Here is a 23746-nt window from a genome sequence, read left to right as displayed (position 1 = left end):
GCAGATACAGTGAACATCTGCAAAGGTGCTCTATGTTCTACTATACTGAGCGTTACTTGGAAATTGTATTTATATGTAGATATACGTACTACAAATCAATAGCACATTGTGTCTGCTGGACAGAGTGCGATTATTCAACGTGATACTTTCAGCTAGCTAAACAAACCAGAGCTATTCTTTACACATTCCGCAATGAGTGCTGCTGAGATCAGCACTGCCGTCGCAAAAAAACAAGCATTTCTCATTTACAACAGCCTATGTTTTTTCTTCTCCCTTTCACGGCTCAGAGAGCTGCCTGAAGAGGGAGGGAGAATGCGGCTGATCGTATAACTTTTTCATGGTCCACTTTGCTCTACTTTCAAGCCCTAAGTCACTGCCCAAAGCACGCTTGAATAGTGACATAACGACTCAGACACACTCACATACATGCAGCATATTATACATCTGCACATGCAGAGGTGTACCGACAGCGATGCGCGCTTGATATTCCTTTTTTAAGCTGTTGTTCAGAGGTTGGTAATGTTGGTCTGTCTGTCAGATATGAATACAGCTCCATTGCCTTCTGATGTTTGTGGGTCCAGGGTGAAATATCTCAGCAATTATTAGATTATTTGCCATTACATTTAGTGCATGCATTCAAGAGGGTAATGACCAAAGACTTGGCTGTGCCCCATATTCAAAGATATATCTCAGTATCTATCTAAAGGATACGTACCAAATGTTGTTCTACCAGGATGATCATCAAAACAAAATGTAACTTCTGCCAACATATATTGGTTTATAGCAGCATACCTGCAAAAGTAATGACACTCTTCAGCCTGTTAGCATCTTTACCAACACTGAGAAGGAACACTGACAAGTGCCTTAAGTATTTATTTTAAACTGGTTGTTTTCCATCAACCGGTCCCTTTAGAGGTCGTCACAGCGGTTCATCTGCCTCAATCTCACCCCATCCCTAGCATCCTCTTCTGTCAAACCAACTCTTTACATGTCCCCTCTCACTTCATCCATAAACTTTCTCTGAGGTCTTTCTCTTTCCCTCCTGCCTGGAAGCTCCATATTTAACATCCTTTGTCCAATATATCCACTACCCCTCCCCTGCACATGTCCAAACCATCTTGCCTCGCTTACTTTGTCTTCAAACTGCTCCGCCTGAGCTGTCCCTATGATGTACTCATCTCTAACCCTGTCCCTTCTGGTCACTCCAAACTAAAATCTTGCCGTCTTTAAGCTTAAACCAGTGTTATGACTAAATAGAGCCTCGGAGAGTTCAAAGTGTGGCCACATATTTTGTTATTTCATCATGGGACATTCCTGAAATGACAACTTTAATTAGAAGATGGTGAGTCGTAAATTTGATCGAATATCTTTAGAATTAACTTAAAAAAAATATCGAGTGCACATAAAATGTATTAGTATTGTATGTTATTTCTTAAGGTTCAAGAATGTTTCTGCTGTGCCTGTTGCCAGTGCATGTTCACCTGGGAACTGGAGAAAAATAAATTGAAAGTTATAATTCATCACTGAGCTCCAGGTTCTCAGACATTTAGTAACGCGATCCACTATAAATCAACATGGCAGCACTCAGTGAAGAAATTTCTGCCGAGAAGAGTTGGCAAGTTTGAGCTCATGATAACGACAGCATCAGCTCCGATCACCGGTAATAGAAATGAATGGGCCCATGAAATTTAATTCAAAACAGAATTATGTTTATTTCAAGTAAGCAACGGTGCTTTGGGAGCTGAATGAAGCCTCATTCTGATTATGGTCATTAAATAAAACCTGCAGGAGCCTTCTGCTTGTTTTGAAATATCGAACAGTAAAGAAGAAATAAAAAGTCAAAAATGCATTAACTCAACATTCCAATTAAGCAAAGACAAAGATGTCTGATGTGTTGCTCCTATGGTAGGAGCCACCATAGATTAACAGGATTGTCCAGCACGAAGTGGACGAAAGTCTAATAAGCACAAACGTACCCTTCACAGAAAATATATTTTCCTTTCATCTTTTGGTAGAAACCTTTTTTTAGAACTCGCATAAAAGGACAGGCTGATTACGCAGTAAAAGCCTAATCATTCCATCATTGTTCAACTTTTGCTCCGCACCTGTGCTTAACTTCCACTTTCATTTCAGCCTTTATTTCATTTGGTAATACCTTCATTCTCCCCGCTTGTCTCCTGACTATTTTCCCTCAGTGCACTTTCCTTTTGCCTTCTTTCACTTACATTCTTGCCAAATGACCTTCCTGTCAAGGAGGCAGACAGGTCTTCTTACGCTCATCAAGCACTTGTACTGATGCACACACACACACACACACACACACACACACACACACACACACACACACACACACACACACACACACACACACACACACACACACACACACACACACACACACACACACACACACACACACACACACACACACACACACACACACACACACACACACTATTTTGAAGAATAATGGTAAACTCTTACTCTTCTTTTAAGTTTCTCCGTGACTACAATCAAGTTATCACCTTTGCCAACCTTTGCCATCTTTGCCAAACACAGCACTCCCAAAAACACGAGAGCTATAATTAAAGTAATTGTTTCAACACATTTTCTACCTTTTAACTTCTCTGTATCACTGTCAGCAAAAACATCAACACACTCCGTTACCAGCAATGGTGCTTAGACCTCATCATATCATCCACGATAACAACCCCTAATAATTTCAGACATGATGGAAAAGTGTGCAGAACAACCACATGTCAGCCTCAGATGACAATTTGCTACTTAAAAAAGAAGCTACTTCAACATCCCCCAACATCTTTCATGGGAATCCAGAAAACAGTTCCCATGAAGCAAACATGTTTCAAGGCAAAAATCACTGTGGATTAGAACCACACTATGAAGGACGAGGAGCTACTAGCAGCTGCAGATGTGCAACCCAAAGATAAACAACCAAGCATTGCTAGCTACTGATGAAGCTACATGGTAGTAAAGGAGGGCTTTAAGCAGCTGGTTAAAAAGATAAAACATTCCCAGGTATAAAATGTTTTTCAGTTTTATTGCATAGCTCCTGAACACTTACAAGGTTAAGTTACTTTAGTCATTGTTAATCTAAAGTGCTACAATTTCCAGAAAACCCCCCATAAAATCAGCTACTTTTATGCTTACATTTAACCTGGATATAATGGTGTGTCACCACTAATGCTGCTGCTGGTGGTACCTTGACTGAACAGATTCACACTTTGAATTAGGAAGCGTGCCATCAATGACAGTAGCTCATGTGAAAAGGAAGATGAAAATTGCCCTTCATTTCTTACATACACAAATGCTGGTGTCTGCAAGCATCGATAAAACTTTGATCAGTATTTTTTGCTACATCTTTAGATAAATAACCAGAAATAAATACATTTTCTTGTAATATTGTGATATAGTTTTGAGGCTGGCCCCTAATTAGAGCTCCTTTGAATGTGAAGTGATGACCAAAAACTCACACACACATATGCACATGCACACGCTTACAACTTAACACCTCAGTCCCCCAGTCACAGCCTTGCAGGGAAAGGCATTAAAATTACATGACAAGCACACCTTAGACCAATCCTACCCACAATCTGTGCTCATGGGATACCGTCTCAGACACTTCAAATAGTAAAGCTTTTGACCTCTGTTTGCCCTAGCTGTCTTGCAGCTTCTTTGCACACACACACACACATATATAACATTGTCCTCTGTGCATACACTGCAGATCCTTCTTCAATCGCACCCTATCTGGCTGAGACTCAAATTCCATTTCACGTCCGGTTTACTATTGATTTTACCCTCGCCACTATTCACCAGCTACACGCCCTGCACCTACACACACCCAACATCCAATCTGTTCCCTCCTCACCCCCCCATTTTTTATTTTTCCACTCCTGCTCTCCCTCCTACACTTCCTATTTGTCCTCTTGACCCATCCATTCTTGCCCATCATTCCTTTGTAGAGCCTCACAGCTGAATATAGTGCATGAGAGAGAACAAGTATCGATCAGGAAAAAAGATGAATGACAAACAATTTCTTAACAAATAATATGCATGCAAGCTGGCACACACAACTAAATTAAATGTATGCATCAACATAAGAGCACCTATGAATGCCTGAATGCTCAGTATATCACGCGCACACACACACAGAGACAAAGCCATAAAGTATGCACAGAAGTGGACCGGCGCCAAAACCAGCCATTGGGCTTTGAGGCCTTATTTCCATGTTGGAGACCATTTTAACTAGCAGACTGACTCATCGTTAATTATTAACACTCACAGTAATGATCAGAAACAAAGCTCGGATATATTAAAAAAATGTTTTTATATCCAAGCTTTGTTTGCACATCGCGGCTACACAATGCACAGATGCACACATCTGTACATTGTGTACCAAGCTGTGGAATTAAATGTACCACGAGGGGGCTGTTTTCCCTCCACATTCCATCTCACCTTTTCAAGGTCTTTGTGCATTTACCTTTCACATTATTCTGCGCCTGTTGCTTCGCTCACTCTACAAAGAAACTGCTTTGCTGTTTACTTGTCATGCTCCGATGCCTCACCCAATTCTTTACCAGTCTTTCACCTTTTTATTCCTTTGCATTCTTTTTTTGTCCATGCAAAGAATGGCTTAGTACTTAAATAACCCTATTTCTCAGTTCCATTTTTTTTCTGATTGTTTTATTTTTTCTCCCCAGTTATTAAATCTCCCACACTGCACACACTTATTTTTATCCTGATAGATTCTTCCATTCTCCTGCTTGGCAGCTCCAAGTCCACCTCGCTCCCATCTCAGTTGTGGACATCACCAGTGGAAGCCTGTTAGATAGGCCCATCAATACACCGCTGGCCACAGAGACAGACGTCAATATATTGTCACTAAGCTGTCCCTACTCATCTCTAGAAGAACACGGCGGGGTAAGAGAGAAGGGAAAAGGGTGTGTAGTTGGGTGAGGAGGTGAAATGGAGAGGAAAGCAAAGAGTGGAAGAAAAAAAGAAAAAAGAAAAATCAGAGGTGGGGCCTGCCATCCGTCACTCCGTGCTGTCTGATTTACAAGCCTATTGGATTTTAGACTAACATGAATCACTGCTCCATAGAGGCATTACTCCCTGACAGAACGACAGAATGAATTAGACAGTGTGCTCGTGTGTGAGAGGGGGAATAGGAAAGAGAGTAGGGGGTATATTTACACTTCTTTGAGATTATACAAAGACATTTCCGCAGCAACAATGAAGCTTAGCTAGGATCGTCTCACATTCGCAGTACTACATGTACCCTTTCTATGACAACCAGCTCTCAGAAGAATTAACTATTGTGACAGTGTGCTGGATATAACCATCTGTACCCACAATTACTACTCAGAAACTACGAAAGGAAACACATAACTAGAATATAAAAATCCTCTATTACAAAGTGAACACTGCATATTGGTCTGCAGCTAATCATGTGTTAATTATAGATTGATCTAAAGATTGTTTTCTTGATCTATTTGGAAGAATTTTATTTTAATTACGGAAAAAATAGGAAGAAATGTTCATCACAATTAGTCAGACCTCAGAGTGGCATCTTCATGTTCTTTGTTTTTGCCAAACCAGAAAAACATTTCGTTAACTGTAATGTAAGACAAATAATCACCATTGAGAAGTCGGGACCATAACATATTTTGTTCCATTTTTGCATGTATACGGCCAAAAGACAATGAGGCACTGGCCATGGGATTCTGATAACTAAGATGGATAAATGTGATGTACTAGAAGTAAAAAAAAAGTCCTGAAAGGACATGCTTTAGTAAAGTACACACGCATGTGTTACAATGGCAGTGCAGTGTCAAAGAATCCTTTATTTTGAGATCACAGATAATTGACAGCTATACTGAGCTTTAGATTTAATGGCTCATATTACAACCCTGTTTGCTTTTATGTAAAATGCACATTTAAAAAAATGACTTGCATCATCAAATAGCTGAATAATTGTAGCACACAGACTTTCAACAAATGTTTAAACCCGCTGGAACACATCTTAATTTAAGTTATGTGGTATTCCAACTGGGTATAAAAGCAGATTCTAAGGTGGGTTTGGAGTTCTTTACAACTCTGGTTGAACAAATGATTCAAAAGTTTAGGAACAGTGCTTGAAAAAAAAAAAGAAAAGGTGGATTTCATCATCTACGCAACATAACATTAAATTATGCAGAGAATCTGAAGGAATCTTTCTAAGCAAGGGACAAGGCTAAAAATCAATGCCGAGTTGCCTTGCTCTTCAGACCTTTAGTCAGTACTGCATTAAAAACAGATGCGACCGTGTAATGAAAAACACTGCATAGACTCAGGGACACTTCCAAAAACCACTGCCAGTGAACACATGTCATCAGTGCATCATTAAAGGAGTCATCTTAACCTTTTATTAACTTTGTGCACTAAGTTTAATAAAAGGGTTTGGATAATTTCAAATGACAGCTTTCAGTTTTTATTCACTCTTTCCACTACACCCCAGCTTTTTAGCTTAGAAACATATATATGAGGTCATTATGACTGGACTACCTTCTTAGCATTAGTCAAGTATGATCTGGCAGCTTCCTTCAATGCCGTCCCCTCCTCCTTTTCCTCTTCTGTTGCTTCTCTTCCTTCCCTCTCCTGCTGCTCCTTTGCCTTTTCCAACTGGAGGTAGCACACCCAGCCAGAGAGATACCACACCTGCGAGGCACAGAGACACAGACAGTTTATGTGTTGTGAGGTGCAAAGATTTAGAGTGACAGTCAGTTACGACAAGGGGAAAACATTTTCTGACCCTCAGAGAGAATGAAATCCAACATCCGTCTTTGACAAACGGGTTTCGCACATTTTACATGGAACCAGAAATACACAGTCTCAGACACGCACAGGCAATCAGTCACTCACATAATTTTTCACCCTGACAAAATCATGACATAATGTACTCATTTACAAATGATAGCCCATAAGTGTAGCTTCCCATTAACTTCAAATTTCTTGTTTTCACAATTTTCGGTTTGTTTTTCCCCTCTCTGTAGCAAAAGATGCAATTTGTAAAATAAATACTCAACTGTAACATAATATAACATAATGAAAAAATGAATTGCCTCAGGAAAATAACATCTGGGCCTTTAAATTCATATCATATTCCCAATTTAGATCGTTGGCAGTTTTGCACTAGCTATTACATTAAATGATGGTTTTAATATGGTTTGATTCCACAAATAATTGGAGTGCTGTACCTTATTATTCCTCACAAGTATGTTTTTGTGATCCCAAACATATAGCAAAAGACTCCAAGAACTATCACACTAAAATAAGAACAAGGAGTCTCAACACTTTAGACTCCATCTGTGACTGCATGATATTTCACAAAACAGGACATTCTACAATCTGTTGATTTTTGTAAGCGACAATACTGAAAGGACGAAAAGAAATCCCTAGGAATAACTATAATTGCTAGTTTAGAAGTTGTGATGATTAGGGTATCATTTACACAAACATCATAGATGTTTCTGTTTATCAAATGCTCAGAAAAGCGAGAATATATACAGATTTCCCTCAAATAAAGGAACACCGACTCCCTGCCTTTACTGTGTCGAGGCTTTTTGTGCCTAAGCATGCAATCACATCCTAAAGGTTTATTCTGAGACAAAATAAATCCTGATGTCACAGATAAACAACAGCTCTAATGCATCTAAATCATAGAAAAGCTGTTCTTTAGCACAGGCTGTTATTAGGCTACCACATCCAAATACCTTCTTAGAATTAACCAGGTAATCTAGCTGCCAACTGAATGGCCCCATCTCTTTCACTTGGCTCAGTATACTATCATCACACTAGTCAAACAAACTGAGATGCAACACCTACACATTGGGATTACATGAAGAGCCTCTAAATGAAGTGAACTGATAAACAAAAAACATTCATAGTCATGAATAAGTCACAGTCATGAGGCTTATTAAAACCCCTCCCTACCTGGGAAGTTGAGCAGGTTATCAAAAATTAGACTGTTGATGGTTTGACGCCTTAGAACACACACACGCACGCATGCACGCACACACGCACACACTTCCAAATGCATCCACCTGTAAGTGTATAATAAACAAAGCACTGTTCGACACCTTAGAACGCACGCACGCACGCACGCACGCACGCACGCACGCACGCACGCACGCACGCACGCACGCACGCACGCACACTTCCAAATGCATCCATCCATAAGTGTATAATAAACAAAGCACTGTACAAATTCAATAAAGACCTTTATAAGGGCATGAATAGGAGTAGAACAATGCAACATAAATGCCATTTCATTTCTTTAAGTGTCTAAATGTTTTCACAGTGTGGTATTTTTCTTGCTCATAAAATGCAAAGAGGGATTTTCTACCACTTACTACTTGCATCTGCTTTAGAAGAAAAACATTTGTTCAGTTGTGTAATACTCATTTACTGAGTCAAGCTTTTAAATACCATACAGTTTTAAACCAATAAATATGATTGTGGATTTTTGATTTGCCCACCAGAGAATTACTAGCTCACTATCAATGTGAGAATATTCAAATATGTGCTTTAAAATATGTTTTTATCTTTTGACACAACACCAGATTAAATAAACTGCATTTTGAAGTATTACTTAATATGTTAAAACAATTATTTATCATGTATGAATCAGAGTTTTGTACCATATACACCAGACAGTTTATTAGGTACACCTTGCTATTACGATGTTACTCCACTTCAGAACTTTGCTGCACAGATTCAACAAACATGCTGGAAACATTCTTCCAGAGATTTGTGGTCCATATCGACATGATAGGATAACACAGTTGCTCCAGATTTGTCAGCTGCACGTCCATGATGAAAATCTAATTTTCCGCCACATCCCAAAGCTGGTTTACTGGATTGAGATATGGAGACTTAGGAGGCAATTGGAGCACAGCGAATTGTACGTCACTGTTCACGTCACACCACAATATCCTGGTGGAAGCAAACTGTGACATTTAAAGGATACTCATTTGGTACTAAAGGGCTGAAGTGTGCCAAGAAAATATACCCCAAAATCATTAAATCCTCACCAGCAGCCTGAACTGTTGATACCAGGCAGGATGGATCAGTGGTTTCATGTTGTTTACACCAGATTCTGACCTACGATCTAAAGGTCACAGCACAAATCGAGACTCATCAGACCGGGCAACATTTTTCCAATCTTCAGTTGTCCAATTTTGCTGCTGCAAATTGTAGCCTCAGGTTTCTGTTCTTAGCTGAGCAGCTGGTGTGGTCTTCTGCTACTGTAGCCCATCTGCTTCAATGAAGAGCATTCAGGGATGTTCTTTTCCATACCTCTGGAATAATGACTGGGTATTGAGTTATTATTGCCTTCCAGTCAGCTCAAAGCAGTGTGGCAATTCTCCTCTGAGTTCTGGCATGAACAAGGTATTTTCATCCAGAGAACTGCAGGTCGTGTCTTGACCGTGTCTACATGTCTAAATCCATTAAGCTGTGGCCACATGACTGGCTGATAAGATATTTCTGTTAATGAGCAGTTGAAAAGGTGTACCTAGCAAAGTCACAGTATTAGAATCAGTTCACTAAGATTCGTCTCAGCTGAATATATATCTAAAAACCTAGAGCAAATATTTTTAAAATAGATCATTTGCTCCACAGAGTTCAAAAAGGGAATGATATTTTTAACTGTAAGTTACTTTGCTGTAAGACACCAAAGCACCTAATTTTCTTTCTTTCTCGCAATAACACATTTTTGCCTCTGCATAATCTCAAACACCAACTTGTGCTTTATCTTCTACCTCTAAACACTCTCACGTTCAACTCTCAGTGAACTTGGAGGTGTGAGATCGCCTCTCATCATAGGCCAAAGATCACCCACCCACTGTTCTTCAACCATCAAGACACAAATATTAGCTTTATTCATTATTCACTGAGAGCAGAGGCAGTAGGGACCAGCGCCCCTGCCAAATCAACCATTTAGCTAACAAACACATCAAGGCATGGCAAACTGAATTCAGAATTGCCACTCAGCATGCTGAGTGGGAGGCTACCCCCTGCAGCCATACTTATCAGAACAACAGCAGCACTGGATAAATGTAGTGTTGTTGCAGGCCCAGCGGTACGACATTTTTATCACTAAAACATTTCCCTGAATGCAGAAGTTAGAATAAAATGTGTAAATTCAAGTGAAACAGTGTAATTGGGTCACTTCAATTCAAAATTTTAACTTCAGAAATAAGAAGCCCATCTTTAAACACTCAGAACAATGCTAGGAAATTCTGTGCAGATGGTCCACTGTGAAATATTTGCGTCTGTAGTATAGTCTGCCTGAGCATCTGCACTCAGAATTAAAACATGTGAAAGTTTGCTAATTAAGAACTTCAGAGAATCCACTGTGTCCTACTCCAACCCCAGACCGAGGCACACGTAATAAAATACATTTTGTGTCTGTCAATCAAATCGCTGGGACTATTGTAATTTCAAAGTGAAGGCACATCTCAGTTTCCATATGGTGCTACTGAAGGAAGAACAAAAGAATCATGAATCAACAAAATACCTTTGAAACAAGATTTGCAAGAAAGTAGCTCACTTGTTTTTGCAGACTTAACGTTATATAAGTAGGGTTCCAACTTTGAGATATGCAAGAAAAAGAAGAAGGAGTAGAGCGCTAACCTCTTATCTGCTGCACTTAAGAGAGAAATAAGAGAGAAAGTAAGACAAAGAGGTGAAAGAAAGGGAGAGAGAGAATATAATATATATAATAATATATTTTAAATGTGTCTGTCATACATTTCTGACATCACAGATGTGACTCTAACAATGTACCCATGTTGTGATCAGACGATACACTTTCTGACCACCAGAACTGGTGACAGTACCAATATTTGATTGGCTGTGGGCATGCTCAAATTGAGTGTCACAGCAGTGCGTCTCTGAAGTGAGTTTAAAAGTTCAGCCCCCTGATGACTGCTCTCAATCTGTCAGCTGAGGGGTGTGTGGGAGGCTGAGCCTGAGGGGGAGTGGGGGAAAGAGAGAGAGAGAGACACGACCGTGCTTTTCTGTCTGACACTTAGTGGCACACCTTCGCTTTCTATTGCGGCGACAGTGGGGATTTTGAGCACACTGACAGCACAGAGCTCATACTAAAGCACAGAAAAATACTGCAATTCACTCTAATAAGTTCAGCGCCAGACTCTATGTGTGAGCACATAAGTGCTGAGATAAAGCAATGCAAATGCAGGGAGAACACAGAGCTCAGCAGAAGGAACTAAGCTCTAGATGTAACCGCTATGACGTCATCCAAAGATTACTGTATTTCTGTCTTGAAGCCTTGAGGTGAGCATTTTTGGTCATTGCACTCTTCGCATTTTGAAACTGAATGTGACAAGCTCTTACTATAGCCAACACAAGATACGCTCGCCCAAACCTGCTTAATCATAGAGTCCAAAATTTACAAAATTCAATCATTTTGCGAACCTGGAGTCTACATTCATTTTTTTAATATACAGTCTAAGCATATAAACTGAGATGATCCTTCCCACTGAGATGAAAAAGAGTTGCTTTTGCTTTATACCTACCCAGCAGTTTCTACTGTATTATAAAAAGACTGTATGCAAGAGGACCAATGACTGTATATAAACATCTTATCAACTGGACTCAAAAATGACATCATATCTTATCGCACACATACAGTAGAGAGCAAAACTCACAAGCACTCAAATCATTTTTTAGATATTTGCTAGGAAAATGGGTAACAAGTGCAGTGACGTATTGACACATATGCAAACACACATGGGAATCCTGTATACAAGGCAAAAACATAGTTTGCGCAATTCTAACAAGCTTGAAAGTCAATATTTGGTATGAGCTCCTTTAGCAACCTTTAATATTTGTTTGTCGGGTCCTTAATGTTTGCTTATTTTTTATTTCTAAATCATTTGACTTTCAGACGCTGTTCATTTCCTGCAGGTACTTTTTTTTAGTCCTTTTGTTGTCTTTCTTTGCATTCTACTTGTCCAGCTTCCTTAATTTTTCTAAGGACACACTACGCATCATATCGAGAATGTTTTTCAGTTAATATCTCTTGTGAATCACCTTGCTGTTGTAAAAATGGTATGGTATGCCTGTCAAACTGCGTTATCTTTGTTATTTTTCATAGATTCGACAAAGGAAAGGGGAACAAATTATGTGTTTTTGTGACAGACTGTTACTAATAAAGTGCCTACGGAAACAATTTAAAATTGGTTGTTTGCCAAGTTGTCTGTTATATGTATACACAACACTGGATCTTTCCTTGAGTAAAGTGGCTTTTTTATGCTTGATGATTCATAAGTGGTGTAACAAATGAAAATGAGTGAAAAAGTAGCCAATCTCCAAAGAACAATTTTGAAAGAGCACAAGAAAGCCTGGAGAACTATTGCTCTAGACCATGTTAAAAAATTTACAAACAGTTTGGCTCATTGGAAACAGAATATTAAAAAAAAAAAGTTTTAAAATGGGCGACTCAGGATTAAGATTAAGAATCGCCAAAGTTGCTGAAAAACCCTGAAATTCAGACTCAGCTGCTTTCTTTCCCCACTTTGCCTGGCACCAGTATTATGACAGGTAAACTAGTAGAATGGCAGGTATTTTTGGTTGTATTCCCTGGTCAAACTGAAATCAAGTTTTTCACATCTGCCAATTTTAAAAGACATTCGAGCGAATAGGTGAGTTCAGTTGTCTCTGCAGGAATACTTACAGATGTATCAATCACATCCACACTTTGATCCATACAACACTGTTTCTGCTGTTTGCAAGTTTGTACATAGGTAAACAAAAGGTATAACCAAAGAAATCTGAAGCTGTTCGCAGAAGCTGAAATCACAGAGTAACAGCTCAGAACAGGACTTGATCTAAAATTAATAGCCATTCTAGAAGCTGTCTTGACATAACCAAGAAGATTGGCTAGTCTCACATTTAAGTCACATTTTAAATCAGGCAAGTTTTTGTGCCACTTTTTGATCACACCTCCAACAGTTTGGTAGCTTATGAAGTTAATCCTGCCTAAAAATCTGTGGTAATGTTGTCCTTTCTACAACCAAAGCTGGTAAGCAACCTGGAAACAAGAAAAATGTGCTCACAACAACTTTCTATTCAAATCAGTTGTATTTATATAATGCCAAAAGCGCTTTGGCGACAGTAGGAAGGAAAAACTCCCTTTTATCAGGAAAAAACATCCTGCAGAACCAGGTTAAGGGAGGGGCAGCTATCTGCCACGACTGGTTTGAAAGACCCCATAACAAAAGAGAAAACATGCATTTAAGCAAAACACTAAATTTTCAAGTTCAGAGAGAGAAATAATTGCGATGAAAAGTAGAATCAAAACCCAAAATGACCCTAAATGACCCTAAAATTTAAACAGAGAGGAATAGCCAGAACAGGACTTCATCGCTTACCTGGACAACTTCGTCATCCTCTTCTAGTAGACTCTCCAACACATCTACTGCCATCTAATTTAAAGAGAGACAAACAGATATTTACCATTTTTAAAAATGTATTAAAATTACAAACAACAATCATACTACACTCATTTTAGTCTGTAGAAATTCATCAGTACTCCCTCTATTCTCAGGTTTGACTGACAAACCAACATGCATAAAGGTAAAGACAATATTGTTGCACACAATCTAGCACATCTTCCAGTCAGCCCAATCAATCAGATGGATCAGAGAGTCTGATAAGCATCGAACAGGTCAGCAACCCATACACAGCACCGTCAATACCAACAAGACAACAGACATGATCGTCAATAGATACACTTACAAGTACTTATCACACAGTCGATAGTCACTTTAGCCACCGTCTACCATTGCCTTTTTTCCCAGCATTTTGTCTTTATTAGAGACGAGCAGCAGGGAAAGACCAGAGTAGTCAATACCATATATTCATAGTAGCCCCCTCCACTCCTTAGGATACACGATAAACCTAAAGACCAACCAGACCCAGAGCCCGTATTCCCCTTCCTCTAAAGCATTTGTCTGATTTCCTCCCTGTTGTGTCCTGTGGAGGCAGTGTGAGGTCTCAAAGGGGTTTAATGTTAGGTGACCTTTGTCACAGCACTGTCTGGGTCAGTTTCTGTGGGAAGTTTCCATTACAGAAATCAGACCTTGACTAAAGTAGGCTGGGTGTTTGTTTTGCTCTGTCTCCCTCCTTGTGGAACCTGTGGTTGTGGTATATGTGTGTGCGTGTGTTTGTGTGTGAGGCCCCAGGTGATGATATATTGATTTTTGTCTACTTCAGGTTGGAGGCGACTGTTAGCCAATCACCCGTGGTGAAGGGCAAGAATAAAAGACACGCACGGACCTGTGCATTCACACACACACACCACTTTACAGTCACACACTACAAAAAACAACAATGAGCACAACAAGCAGCACTTGTTTCTTGTTAAGGGAGTCTTATTAGCTGGAGAGCTTCCTAATTCCCCCCCCCCTCCCTCCTGCTCGTTGGAGTTCTCTGCTCTTTTCATTAAGTCTATGCGGTTCCGGTGGCGATAAAGAGGTCTGTTGGCTGCATAGAGTAAGGGGTGTCAGGTTAATTGAGAGTATCTCATTAAGATTGTGCAAATATGCATGTCAGGGAGTCAGTTGATTGATTGCCAGACCAATTAGCAGCTGAAATACCATTGTCCTTAATTAATTAATGACTGATTAAAAATACACAAACAAAAACATCTAATCCCAGCCGATGATGAATGGATTCATGTCCAGCTTCAGAATGATCTACTATCTACTTTCACTGTATCACTACAAAGTGACAGACACACAAGCTGCACACACACACATTCAAACACAGTAAATCGAGCCAAGCACTAGATATAAAAGATAGGAGAAAAGATCTGCTTGGATATTAAACAAGTGAAAGAACAGGCAGTTTTGGAGCTACAAAAATAGAACAAGAGATATCTGGGAGCCAGGATAAGTGAGCAATGATAACCATTATATCGTCTCCAACTGCACATCTTCCTAACTACACCGGTCAGCCCAGGGGCGAGTAATTAAAAATTCAGAGATTCTTAGGCCGCTTCATGCTCTAAACAACAACAAGATTAATATTCCCATGAAGATAAGGCGAAAAAGAAAATTGGATGAGAGGTTAAAAAAAAAAAAAAAATCTTAATAAACATTGCAAAAGTGGTTCAAGAAAAACAACTGTGCGCTACAGAGACACACAACCAATAACATGTGCAAGACGATACATACATGTTGTCCTCCTTATTTTAAGAACTGTTGAAGGAACCAAAAGAAAAAAAACCTGCATTCTGTGGAGGAACTCATTTATAATGTCGATCGTGTGCATGTGCACAGTGTGTGTGTGTGTGTGTGTGTGCGCTCATGTATCCATTTCTGCATTTGTGTAATCTTCAGGCAATTTTGTTTAACAGAATCATTTTACTGGAGCGCACAGCAGAGACAGGAGAAAGACAAATCACTTTACAAGCAAGGGCAAGCTATATCTCACACACATACACATACACGCACGTAAACAGGGACATCGAGACTAAAGTAAATAAATCCTGGGGATGTCACTGCTAACTGTACTTGCAAGCAATATAGGAAAGTACAAGCTGTACATTGTGAACTAAATATAAGAACAGAAACATTCAATAAATAAAATACAGCCAAAGAAGAGTGACAGTGACAAGGTGCGTAACTACCCATCAGCTTCTGCGACGCCTCAGCTAAGAGACACTTGAATGGCTGTCAGGGGAGGGTGCCTGTCTGTCTGTCTGTCTGCTGTGTGGCAAGTGAATCAGTGGTTGTGATAGGTGATCACGGTAATGTTTGTGTGTGTGTTACAGTAGGGAAAACGGTGTTACCATGCTGTTTTTTGATTTTTTTAAATCAAGACTATAAAATACATCATTCACTAGCCACTTTATTAGGCACACCTGTTCAACTGCTAGTTAATGCAAATATCTAATCAGCCAATGATATGCATTGAGGCTACAGACTGTGCATCAGAATGGAGAAGAAAGGTGATTTAAGCTACTTGTAATGTTTGGTTGTTGGTGCCAGAAGTATTGCACAAAATGCTGAACTACTGGGATTTTCCTACACAAATGTGTCTAGGCTATAGACACGGCTCTAATAAAGGAAAATATCCAGTGAGTGGCAGTTCTTTGGGAGAAAATGCCTTGTTGATGAGATATCAGAGATCAGAAGAGAATAGTCAAACTGCCTCAAGCTGATAAAAAGACAACTGTAAATCAAACAACCACTTATGACACCCAAAGTATGCAGAAGAGAAACAGAAGGCCAGGCCCGGTGTCTCTCCTGTCAGTTAAGAACAGGAAACGGAAAATGTGCATAGTCTCATCAAAACTGAACAACCCAGGATTGGAAAAAACACTGATGAGAAGATAAGATATGCTAAGATAAGTGGTGGTGTATTGCGTGGGAGATATTTTCTTGATATGCCTTGGGCCCCTGAGCCTCATTTAAATATCCCAACCTACCCAAGTATTGTTAGTGACCATGTAAATTCCTTTATGTGAACAACACAGTGTACCCCAGTGGTTTGTTGAACATGGCAATACATTCAAATGGCCTCCACAGTCAACAGCTCTTAATCCAACAGAGCACCTGTGGGATGGAACAGCAGATTCAGAGATGGTATGGTCTAAAATGTTTGCAGCACCTTGTGCAAACTATGCCATAGAAGAATAAAGCAAAATAAATTATGTATGTAAATATATATATTAACATAATTCCTATAAATCACTGATGCCCCCACTCCCATTCAAAGGTCAACAAACTCAGTCAAATAGACTGATGTGACTATTTTATTGATATTTCCCACCATATACTACAGAGACCCTCATATTGGAAAAGATGGGCACCATATAATAGTTGGTATTTTTGCTTGATAAACAAACAAGTAAGCAACCAATCATCTCCACACTGATTGCATTAAACTGTTTAGAGTTTATTCTATAAAATATCAGGAAACCTCAGAAAACATGATCTTCAAACTGCTTGAAAATATCAGATATATTCAGATTAAAGATTTTTAACAGCAGCAAAGTATCCCATATTAAACGCTGGACATTAATGAAGACAAATGACTAAAACCAAATGAAAACCCAATTAATTTTCCATCAATCAAACCAATAACAAACCTGTTTAAGCACTGCAAGCGCTCTCACAAATATGGGGATATTAGACAATAAAACCAACGTGTTTGTCTCACTTCTCACTTCTTTTGCTTCCAAGCACCCTCGTGCGCTCTTAATCTATTTCCATTCTGGAAATCACAAACAAACTTGGCAGTTATTCAACTAATCAAAAGAGGGAGGAAAAAAAGACTCGCAAAAGCCTTTTTGGTGACTTTTTTCTCCTCTTCTAATTTAACTGACTGAGAACCTTCACAGACATCTTCTAATTTAAGTGGCACAGATCCATGTTTTGCAGAAACAGTTGACTGAAGAGAAGAGCAGCAATTGTGAAACTGATGTTTTCATGAATTTATTAACACAGTGTGTTTGGAATGTTTTCTATCACATTTTTTAAAGTAAACAAGACAATCGCACAATGTAGCACAAGTACAACCAGCCTATGTCATGGTTTTCATGCTCTTATCCCTTTCTCAGTCAAATTTACTATCACATTCAGCTTTTCATGTGGCAAAGGTTTTTTATTTTTAAAGATTTCCTCCAAAAACAACTGAAAGCCACAGTCTTGACAAAAAATTTTATTATAAAAGATAACTATGTATTTTAAAAATAAATAGCTCTGAGTTTGACATTATTATTGCTGACGCTTTTTAATGACAACCAACTACCCTCATAAGAAACCTTGAGTTTTAGGACGGTGGTGAGACAGGTCTATGACCTAGTAAAGTGTGCCCAAGAGATGTGACAGTGTCTACCCACTAAAGACAGTTTGTCTTGAAAACATCTGCCCAGTGTTTTTCAGCAAAATCTTTCTCATTTTGATGAGAATTGGTGGAGGGAGATAGAGCATAAGGCAAAGAAAGAACCCGCTCAATTTTGGTGCTGATCTGAATTTGTGGGGTGGAAAATAAGACCAGACAGTGGAGACTTCTGGGGAAGTCTCCACTCTTTTAGTAAACTTCTATTTCCCACCACTATGCACTATAATAACCACACTAACACTGCCTTATTGTGGCCTAGTTAATTTGAATTCAACCCACATAACACAAAAGTACAGACAAAGACCATGAGATGAAGTTTCTGCCAAAGAACATGGTAGTACCTCTACACCTTGTTCCATTCTAAAATTAACATTTATTTACTAGACGTGGCTGTATGAAGTTACAGAAAACAAACAGACAAAAAAAATTCTTTAATATGTTTGGGGGTATTTTTTGGCAAATATATTAATGCAAATTTCAAAGCCTTGGCCCAGCTTTGGGGACCAAACAAATTATTCAATGGGGAGAAAGAGACAATTGGTTATATTCTGGCACCATTTTCGAAAGACAGCCTTCCAACTAATAAATCTACTGGAAGTAAACAACTTTACGCAAAGTTTACAAAGAACATAAAACTGTGCATAGATCCTTCTAAGTGAGAGAATGTGTGTGTGAGTATGTGTGACAGAGAAGTACCGGAAGCAAAGAGCTGAGAGGATGTTCCTATCAAATCCAAGTCCCAAATCCCAGGCTGGGAGAGACAGACAGAAAATTGTTTGCTTTTACTCTACTTTCACCCTTAAATGCAATTGCCAGAAACTCCAAATAGCCCTTCACGTGTGTGTGTGTGTGTGTGTGTACACATACTTGAGCACATGGCAAAATATTTGACGTTATAAAGCAGTAGGAATGGGTGCGGTTTGTGGTTCGGGCTTCATGACACCAACAGCAGGATGAAGACAAACGACATGTCAGAAACTGTGGACCGAGACGTTGTCATTTTACTGATACACCTGACAGCCCATCTCCCGCACACATGCACCCAAAGATATAACTGCAGCTGAGCTATTTGGGTGTGAGCAGGGGGAAGAGGAGAAAAAAAAGGGGGGGGAAAGGACACTGTTCTCATTTCCCATAAGTAATAACCATAAACCACCCAACAAGAGTGACTGAAAATTAATCATTGGATCACAATAGAAAGTTGCTAAACTGCTGTTGGTGTGGCGGTAATCACCGAAAATGACTTCAAGCGTTAATGACAGCGTTAGGAGTTTTAGCACTGAACTGAAGGCAGTGAGCCACTGAAATCAAGGCCATTAACACCAGAAATTCCTGAGTGATTTAGTAGAGAAGTATGCTGTTTCGAGATATGGCTGCAATTCATCAGACCACAGCTTCAATTTTTTTATTTTTTTAAATTTTACTCTTCCTCCCAATCCCTCCACCCTTGTGTGCCCCCCTGAGCCCTATCCCTTTTTGTAAATACCACTCTTCAATTATTGACACTAAACTCCAGAGGGAATAAAGACCAGGCATGGCCTTCCCACCTTCAGTGCTATTCACCAGAAAGGAAAGCATACAAACACACAGATGTGCGCACACGCAAAAAATGCCAGGCTGCCCTCCCACCACGAAACAAACACAGACCAACAACAACAAGGGAGTGTACGAGCACGACACAGCAAACATTTTACCTCGTACTCCTCTGACTCAATGAGCAGTTTGGCTGTGGTGATGCGAGACTCATACGGAGGGATCTCATTCTGAAGGAGAGAAAGAAAGAAGAAGAAAAAAAAGGACAATACAACCACCTCTGCAGTGAGTGCTTTCACAGGCATCCACAAACATAGTTCTTCCTTTGTCTGATAATAACACAATCCAATTTCAAGGTACAAAACGTTTTTCAGCTATGTGGCTGTTAATCACAGCCAAAGTGTCAGCAGGCTGTGTTCACATCAACCTGCTCCCGAAGATAAGAGTCATAAGAGTGGTGTCACTGGGATTATTGTATCAAATCATCACACCAAACCCTCTTACATCACTTTTTTATTATTTGAATCTGCAATTTATTTTGAGCTATTCAAAGCCCATCCAGCTTTGACATTATAGCCATTTTTCCTTTATCAAATTCCATGTTGTACTTTGCTTGTTTATACTTTAAAACCCTTCCTGGTGTTGAATTTATTATTTGCTTTCTCTCTGTACACTCTAACACAAATACATACAGGTTTGTGAAGTCTGTGCTCCACCTTTCATCTTCTATCATTCCCTCTTTATCTCTTACTCTTTTTTTTTTTTTTTAAATCTGTACAGCTGTCCTTATATTTGCGCATACCGCATAGCATGCTGTGGAAATCTTGTTAGTTAAAGGGGCTTTATAAATAAACCGGGATCTTACTGGGGCTGGTGGAAGTGAGACAAATACCAGCCCACAGCTACAGCCTACCTGAATGTCTTCCCCTGCGCTGGACGAAGCTGCTCTCTGTTTTAGCGCAGGTAGCCACATTCCAACACTCTTCAACAGGTAATCTTTGCCTTCCTGAACACAGAAAAAGAGCATATAAATATAAAAAACTTTCTAAAAAAATATACATTTCATTTCTTATGCAAATGTATATACAAGAGTAATTGGAGAATGCACTCTTCACACAAATCAGTTCCTACAGACTAAGCCCGCTGTATAATTTACTTCCACAGACTAGCTATTGGATTTTCGACAGAAACCAAGAACCCCTGGATTAATTTGGGAACAATTTATTTTTTCTTGTTTCTTAGAAAAAATTCCAAAAAAGGAGACTTTGTCACAGGATGTGGAAAGGTGTGAAGTGAGACTGGAACCAGCCTGACCCCTACAGCTTACAGGTAGTATTACAGATCCTTTGCTGCTCAGTTTGGTGATACGAGTGCATGGAGAGTACGGAGAGACAGTACAGAGGTTTGAAAATACCCATTACATATAGCTTGCAAAAAAACAGTGGTAGGTGAACTGAATGTTGTTTGTTGTATCATCAGTGCATGTTGAGGATGATTCAGGTAGACAGCACTGCCAACAAATACTTCCACGTGGTAATTTAAGGCCATATTTCAATTAGATTACATTTCAAGTAAACAATAAACATGTTTAAATACTTTCAAAAAAGCCTTTGCCTTGAATGCCTTCTATTAACAGTGGTTTAAGATGCTCTTCATTTAGCAATGTCTCCCGCATGTACAAATATGCATGTAATGTAAAAATACAGAAAGTTTATTTAGGATATTGTTCTAAACTCACTGTCAAATGTTACACTCAAAAGGTCCTGTGGAATGTTTTCTAAATTTAGTCCAATATGCTTTTCCCTCATCTTTTCTCTTTTTAGCAGATGACTGCATGACCTTAATGATCCGCCCAGTAATTAACATTCCTATCGGCATGACCTGTCCATCTGCTGATTAATCGCATACGATTCAATTTGCTCAGAATAATTAACTCAGCAGATTCCCGCTTTAATGTGGTGATAACTCATCTCAAGTGTGTGTGCGTGTGTGAGTGAGAGAAAGAGAGAGAGAGAGAGAGAGAGAGAGAGAGAGAGAGAGAGAGAGAGAGAGAGAGAGAGAGAGAGAGAGAGAGAGAGAGAGAGAGAGAGAGAGAGAGAGAGGACTGACCTGGTTTCTCTCTGTACTGAACAGGTAACTGGCCATAAGCTGTAGAGCCTCTGGGTTGTCATGGCGATACTGTAATGCTTTCTCTATGAACTCTCTGCACTTGTCGGCAGCCCCCTCCTCCATGCTACACGCACACACACACACACAGAAAAAGAAAATCTCAAAATATTACCAAAGGCAGGCCTATCAGTGTCAAGTGCAGAACTCTGTGTGCTCCAGTACCAGAGGTCTGTTAAGTAAATCTCAGCGATGGAGCAGTAGGCTACACTAACATCCTTCTCTGTGGGGAGTTCGGGGTCCTCATCTGGTGGGGCAGCAGCTCCAGCCAGAGCCTGCATGAATCAAAGGGCAGACTTCTTTAGTTTCTAAAGTTCATATTATTCATTACAAATCAAAAGAGACTGAAAGAGACTTATATGAAACAGAATCTAAGACAGGTTTTCTTTTTGAAATAATCAGAATAAAAAGGGACACCATCTGAATAAGCCTTTTCCTCTGAAATCATATTAACATGTCACAGCAGGAAGGAAGCAGTAACATCAGAGTTGCAAACTGCGTGAATTAAATTTATCCAATTTACTTTCAGAGTCATTGCTCTGTTCATGTTGACTCATTGTCACAGTTATTGAGTACTGACACACTTATCTAGCTAGAAGTGACACTTCTAGCTAATATATTTAAGACATCTGAATGAGAGTAATAAAGAGACCTTACAATGATATTAATAAACATGGTGTCACAAAGTTAAACAACAAGAATATTGAATAAGTGAATGTAAAATTGACAGATTAATACATGTGCAATTAATACAATGTATCCTAACATTTTTAACCTTATTCTTCTATTCTATTTTCCTTCTATTTGTTCTAATTTAATGTTAACATTGTAATACATGGAACATTATTATGTCCTCTAAATGAGAAAACATTTTATCTTTGCTTACGCAAAAAACTTAATGAGCAATATTTTCTTTTTTAAATAAACAACTATATTTGGGGGGGGGGGGGGGGGGGGGAGAGACAGAAGTTGTAAAACTACCATCCTCTGACCATTTCCAAAACTACCATTTTACTCTTTCACATTTTCGGTGTAAAATTTGTTTTGTTTCAAAGTTGAGTTCACAGTTCATAGTTTTTAGTGCATTGTAGTGTCGGTAAAGTGTTTTGTAAATATCTGTAAATTAGTAATACAGGTCTGGAGTAACAGTTAAACAACAGGATGCTTATAGGTTTTACATAAATCTGTCATAACAATGCATGTCACTAAGACATGCACTGTCCAATAGCACCCTCTTGTGAAAATGAAAAAAAATCAGGAGCCTTGAACACAAAGTCATGAAATCTAGTTCACTTTCCATAACCAGAGAAACAGAGAGGGGTAGTCCTATGTGTAATCACTTACTGTTGTTGTTCCTTGTTTCTCCAATGTATTCAGTAGGACTTGTATGCCTTTGGTATAGTAGTCCACAGCCTCCCGGCCTGTATGGATTTGTCCCAGGTACATGTACTTACTGTGGCCAACATCTGGGCTAAGCTCCACAGCACGTAGAAATACGTGAGAGGGGAGTCAAGGAAGCCACAACAATCACTGCATTGGAGTAGAATGAAATTATCACGGCAGTGTAGTGAAATTACAAAATCATGGACACAAGCAGCAAGAAAGGATATTTCTTTAGCTTTCTGTGTGTCTCCTAATTCAGAGGAAACGTGTCCCAGCATGTCTAGAACTTGCAGGTTGGTGGGCTCCACATCTAGGGCTCTTTGACAGAAAAGGCTGGCCATTTCAAAGTCAAAACTGTCCATGCATTCTTCAGTCTGTACACCACAGTACATAAGGAAAGCTCAGTAGCTGATTAGAATTTAAAAAATAAAAGGATATGAAGGCAATGACATATTTGGGTCCTGCCTTTGTTGTGGATATGTAGTAAACATTACCTTCTGTAGGAGTTGCTCTACTGAGTACTTCTCCGCTGTCTTCTTCTTGGCTTTTTCTTGCATTCTTACCTTCATCCTTTCTTGAGGTGATAAACCAACAAATCCTTCATCTGCTGAGATGTCACAAGTGCACGTGTAACAATAGTTCTTATTAGAGCTGCACTCAAAAGAAAACATAACAGACCTTCCTTTCTATAAACATTGTGTGTACGAATTTGACGTTATACACAGTA

General features: G+C 39.3%; 1 protein-coding gene and 1 long non-coding RNA gene across 4 annotated transcripts in view; both read right to left on the bottom strand.

Annotated features, from left to right (window-relative positions):
• Positions 1-23746, bottom strand: part of LOC146508198 (uncharacterized) — a 64352-nt gene that overhangs the window by 40215 nt on the left and 391 nt on the right. For 2 of the 3 annotated variants that reach the window (XR_014876666.1, XM_085176131.1), the window contains exons 2-10: positions 23514-23626; positions 23247-23393; positions 22981-23133; positions 21802-21911; positions 21580-21703; positions 20384-20476; positions 19632-19700; positions 13458-13511; positions 6565-6717 (exon numbers count right to left, since the gene is read on the bottom strand). Coding sequence is in view for 2 of the 3 variants with exons in the window: in XM_085176131.1 (XP_085032257.1) it covers positions 6565-6717; positions 13458-13511; positions 19632-19700; positions 20384-20476; positions 21580-21703; positions 21802-21911; positions 22981-23133; positions 23247-23393; positions 23514-23626 (1016 nt within the window). In the remaining variant the exon portion in view is untranslated. The remainder of the gene's footprint in view (positions 1-6564; positions 6718-13457; positions 13512-19631; positions 19701-20383; positions 20477-21579; positions 21704-21801; positions 21912-22980; positions 23134-23246; positions 23394-23513; positions 23627-23746) is intronic. The other variant, XM_085176132.1, reaches the window with a different exon arrangement.
• LOC146508199 (uncharacterized) lies at positions 15932-19625 on the bottom strand. The gene is made up of 2 exons (XR_014876667.1): positions 17437-19625; positions 15932-17400 (listed from the first exon to the last, which is right to left on the bottom strand). It is a non-coding gene; the product is annotated as an uncharacterized LOC146508199 (long non-coding RNA).

This window comes from Neolamprologus multifasciatus, chromosome 11, assembly GCF_963576455.1.
Source record: "Neolamprologus multifasciatus chromosome 11, fNeoMul1.2, whole genome shotgun sequence".
NCBI classification, from domain to species: domain Eukaryota; kingdom Metazoa; phylum Chordata; class Actinopteri; order Cichliformes; family Cichlidae; genus Neolamprologus; species Neolamprologus multifasciatus.
Note: the sequence above shows the minus strand (reverse complement) of the source record. Positions and strands in the feature narration are given on the sequence as shown.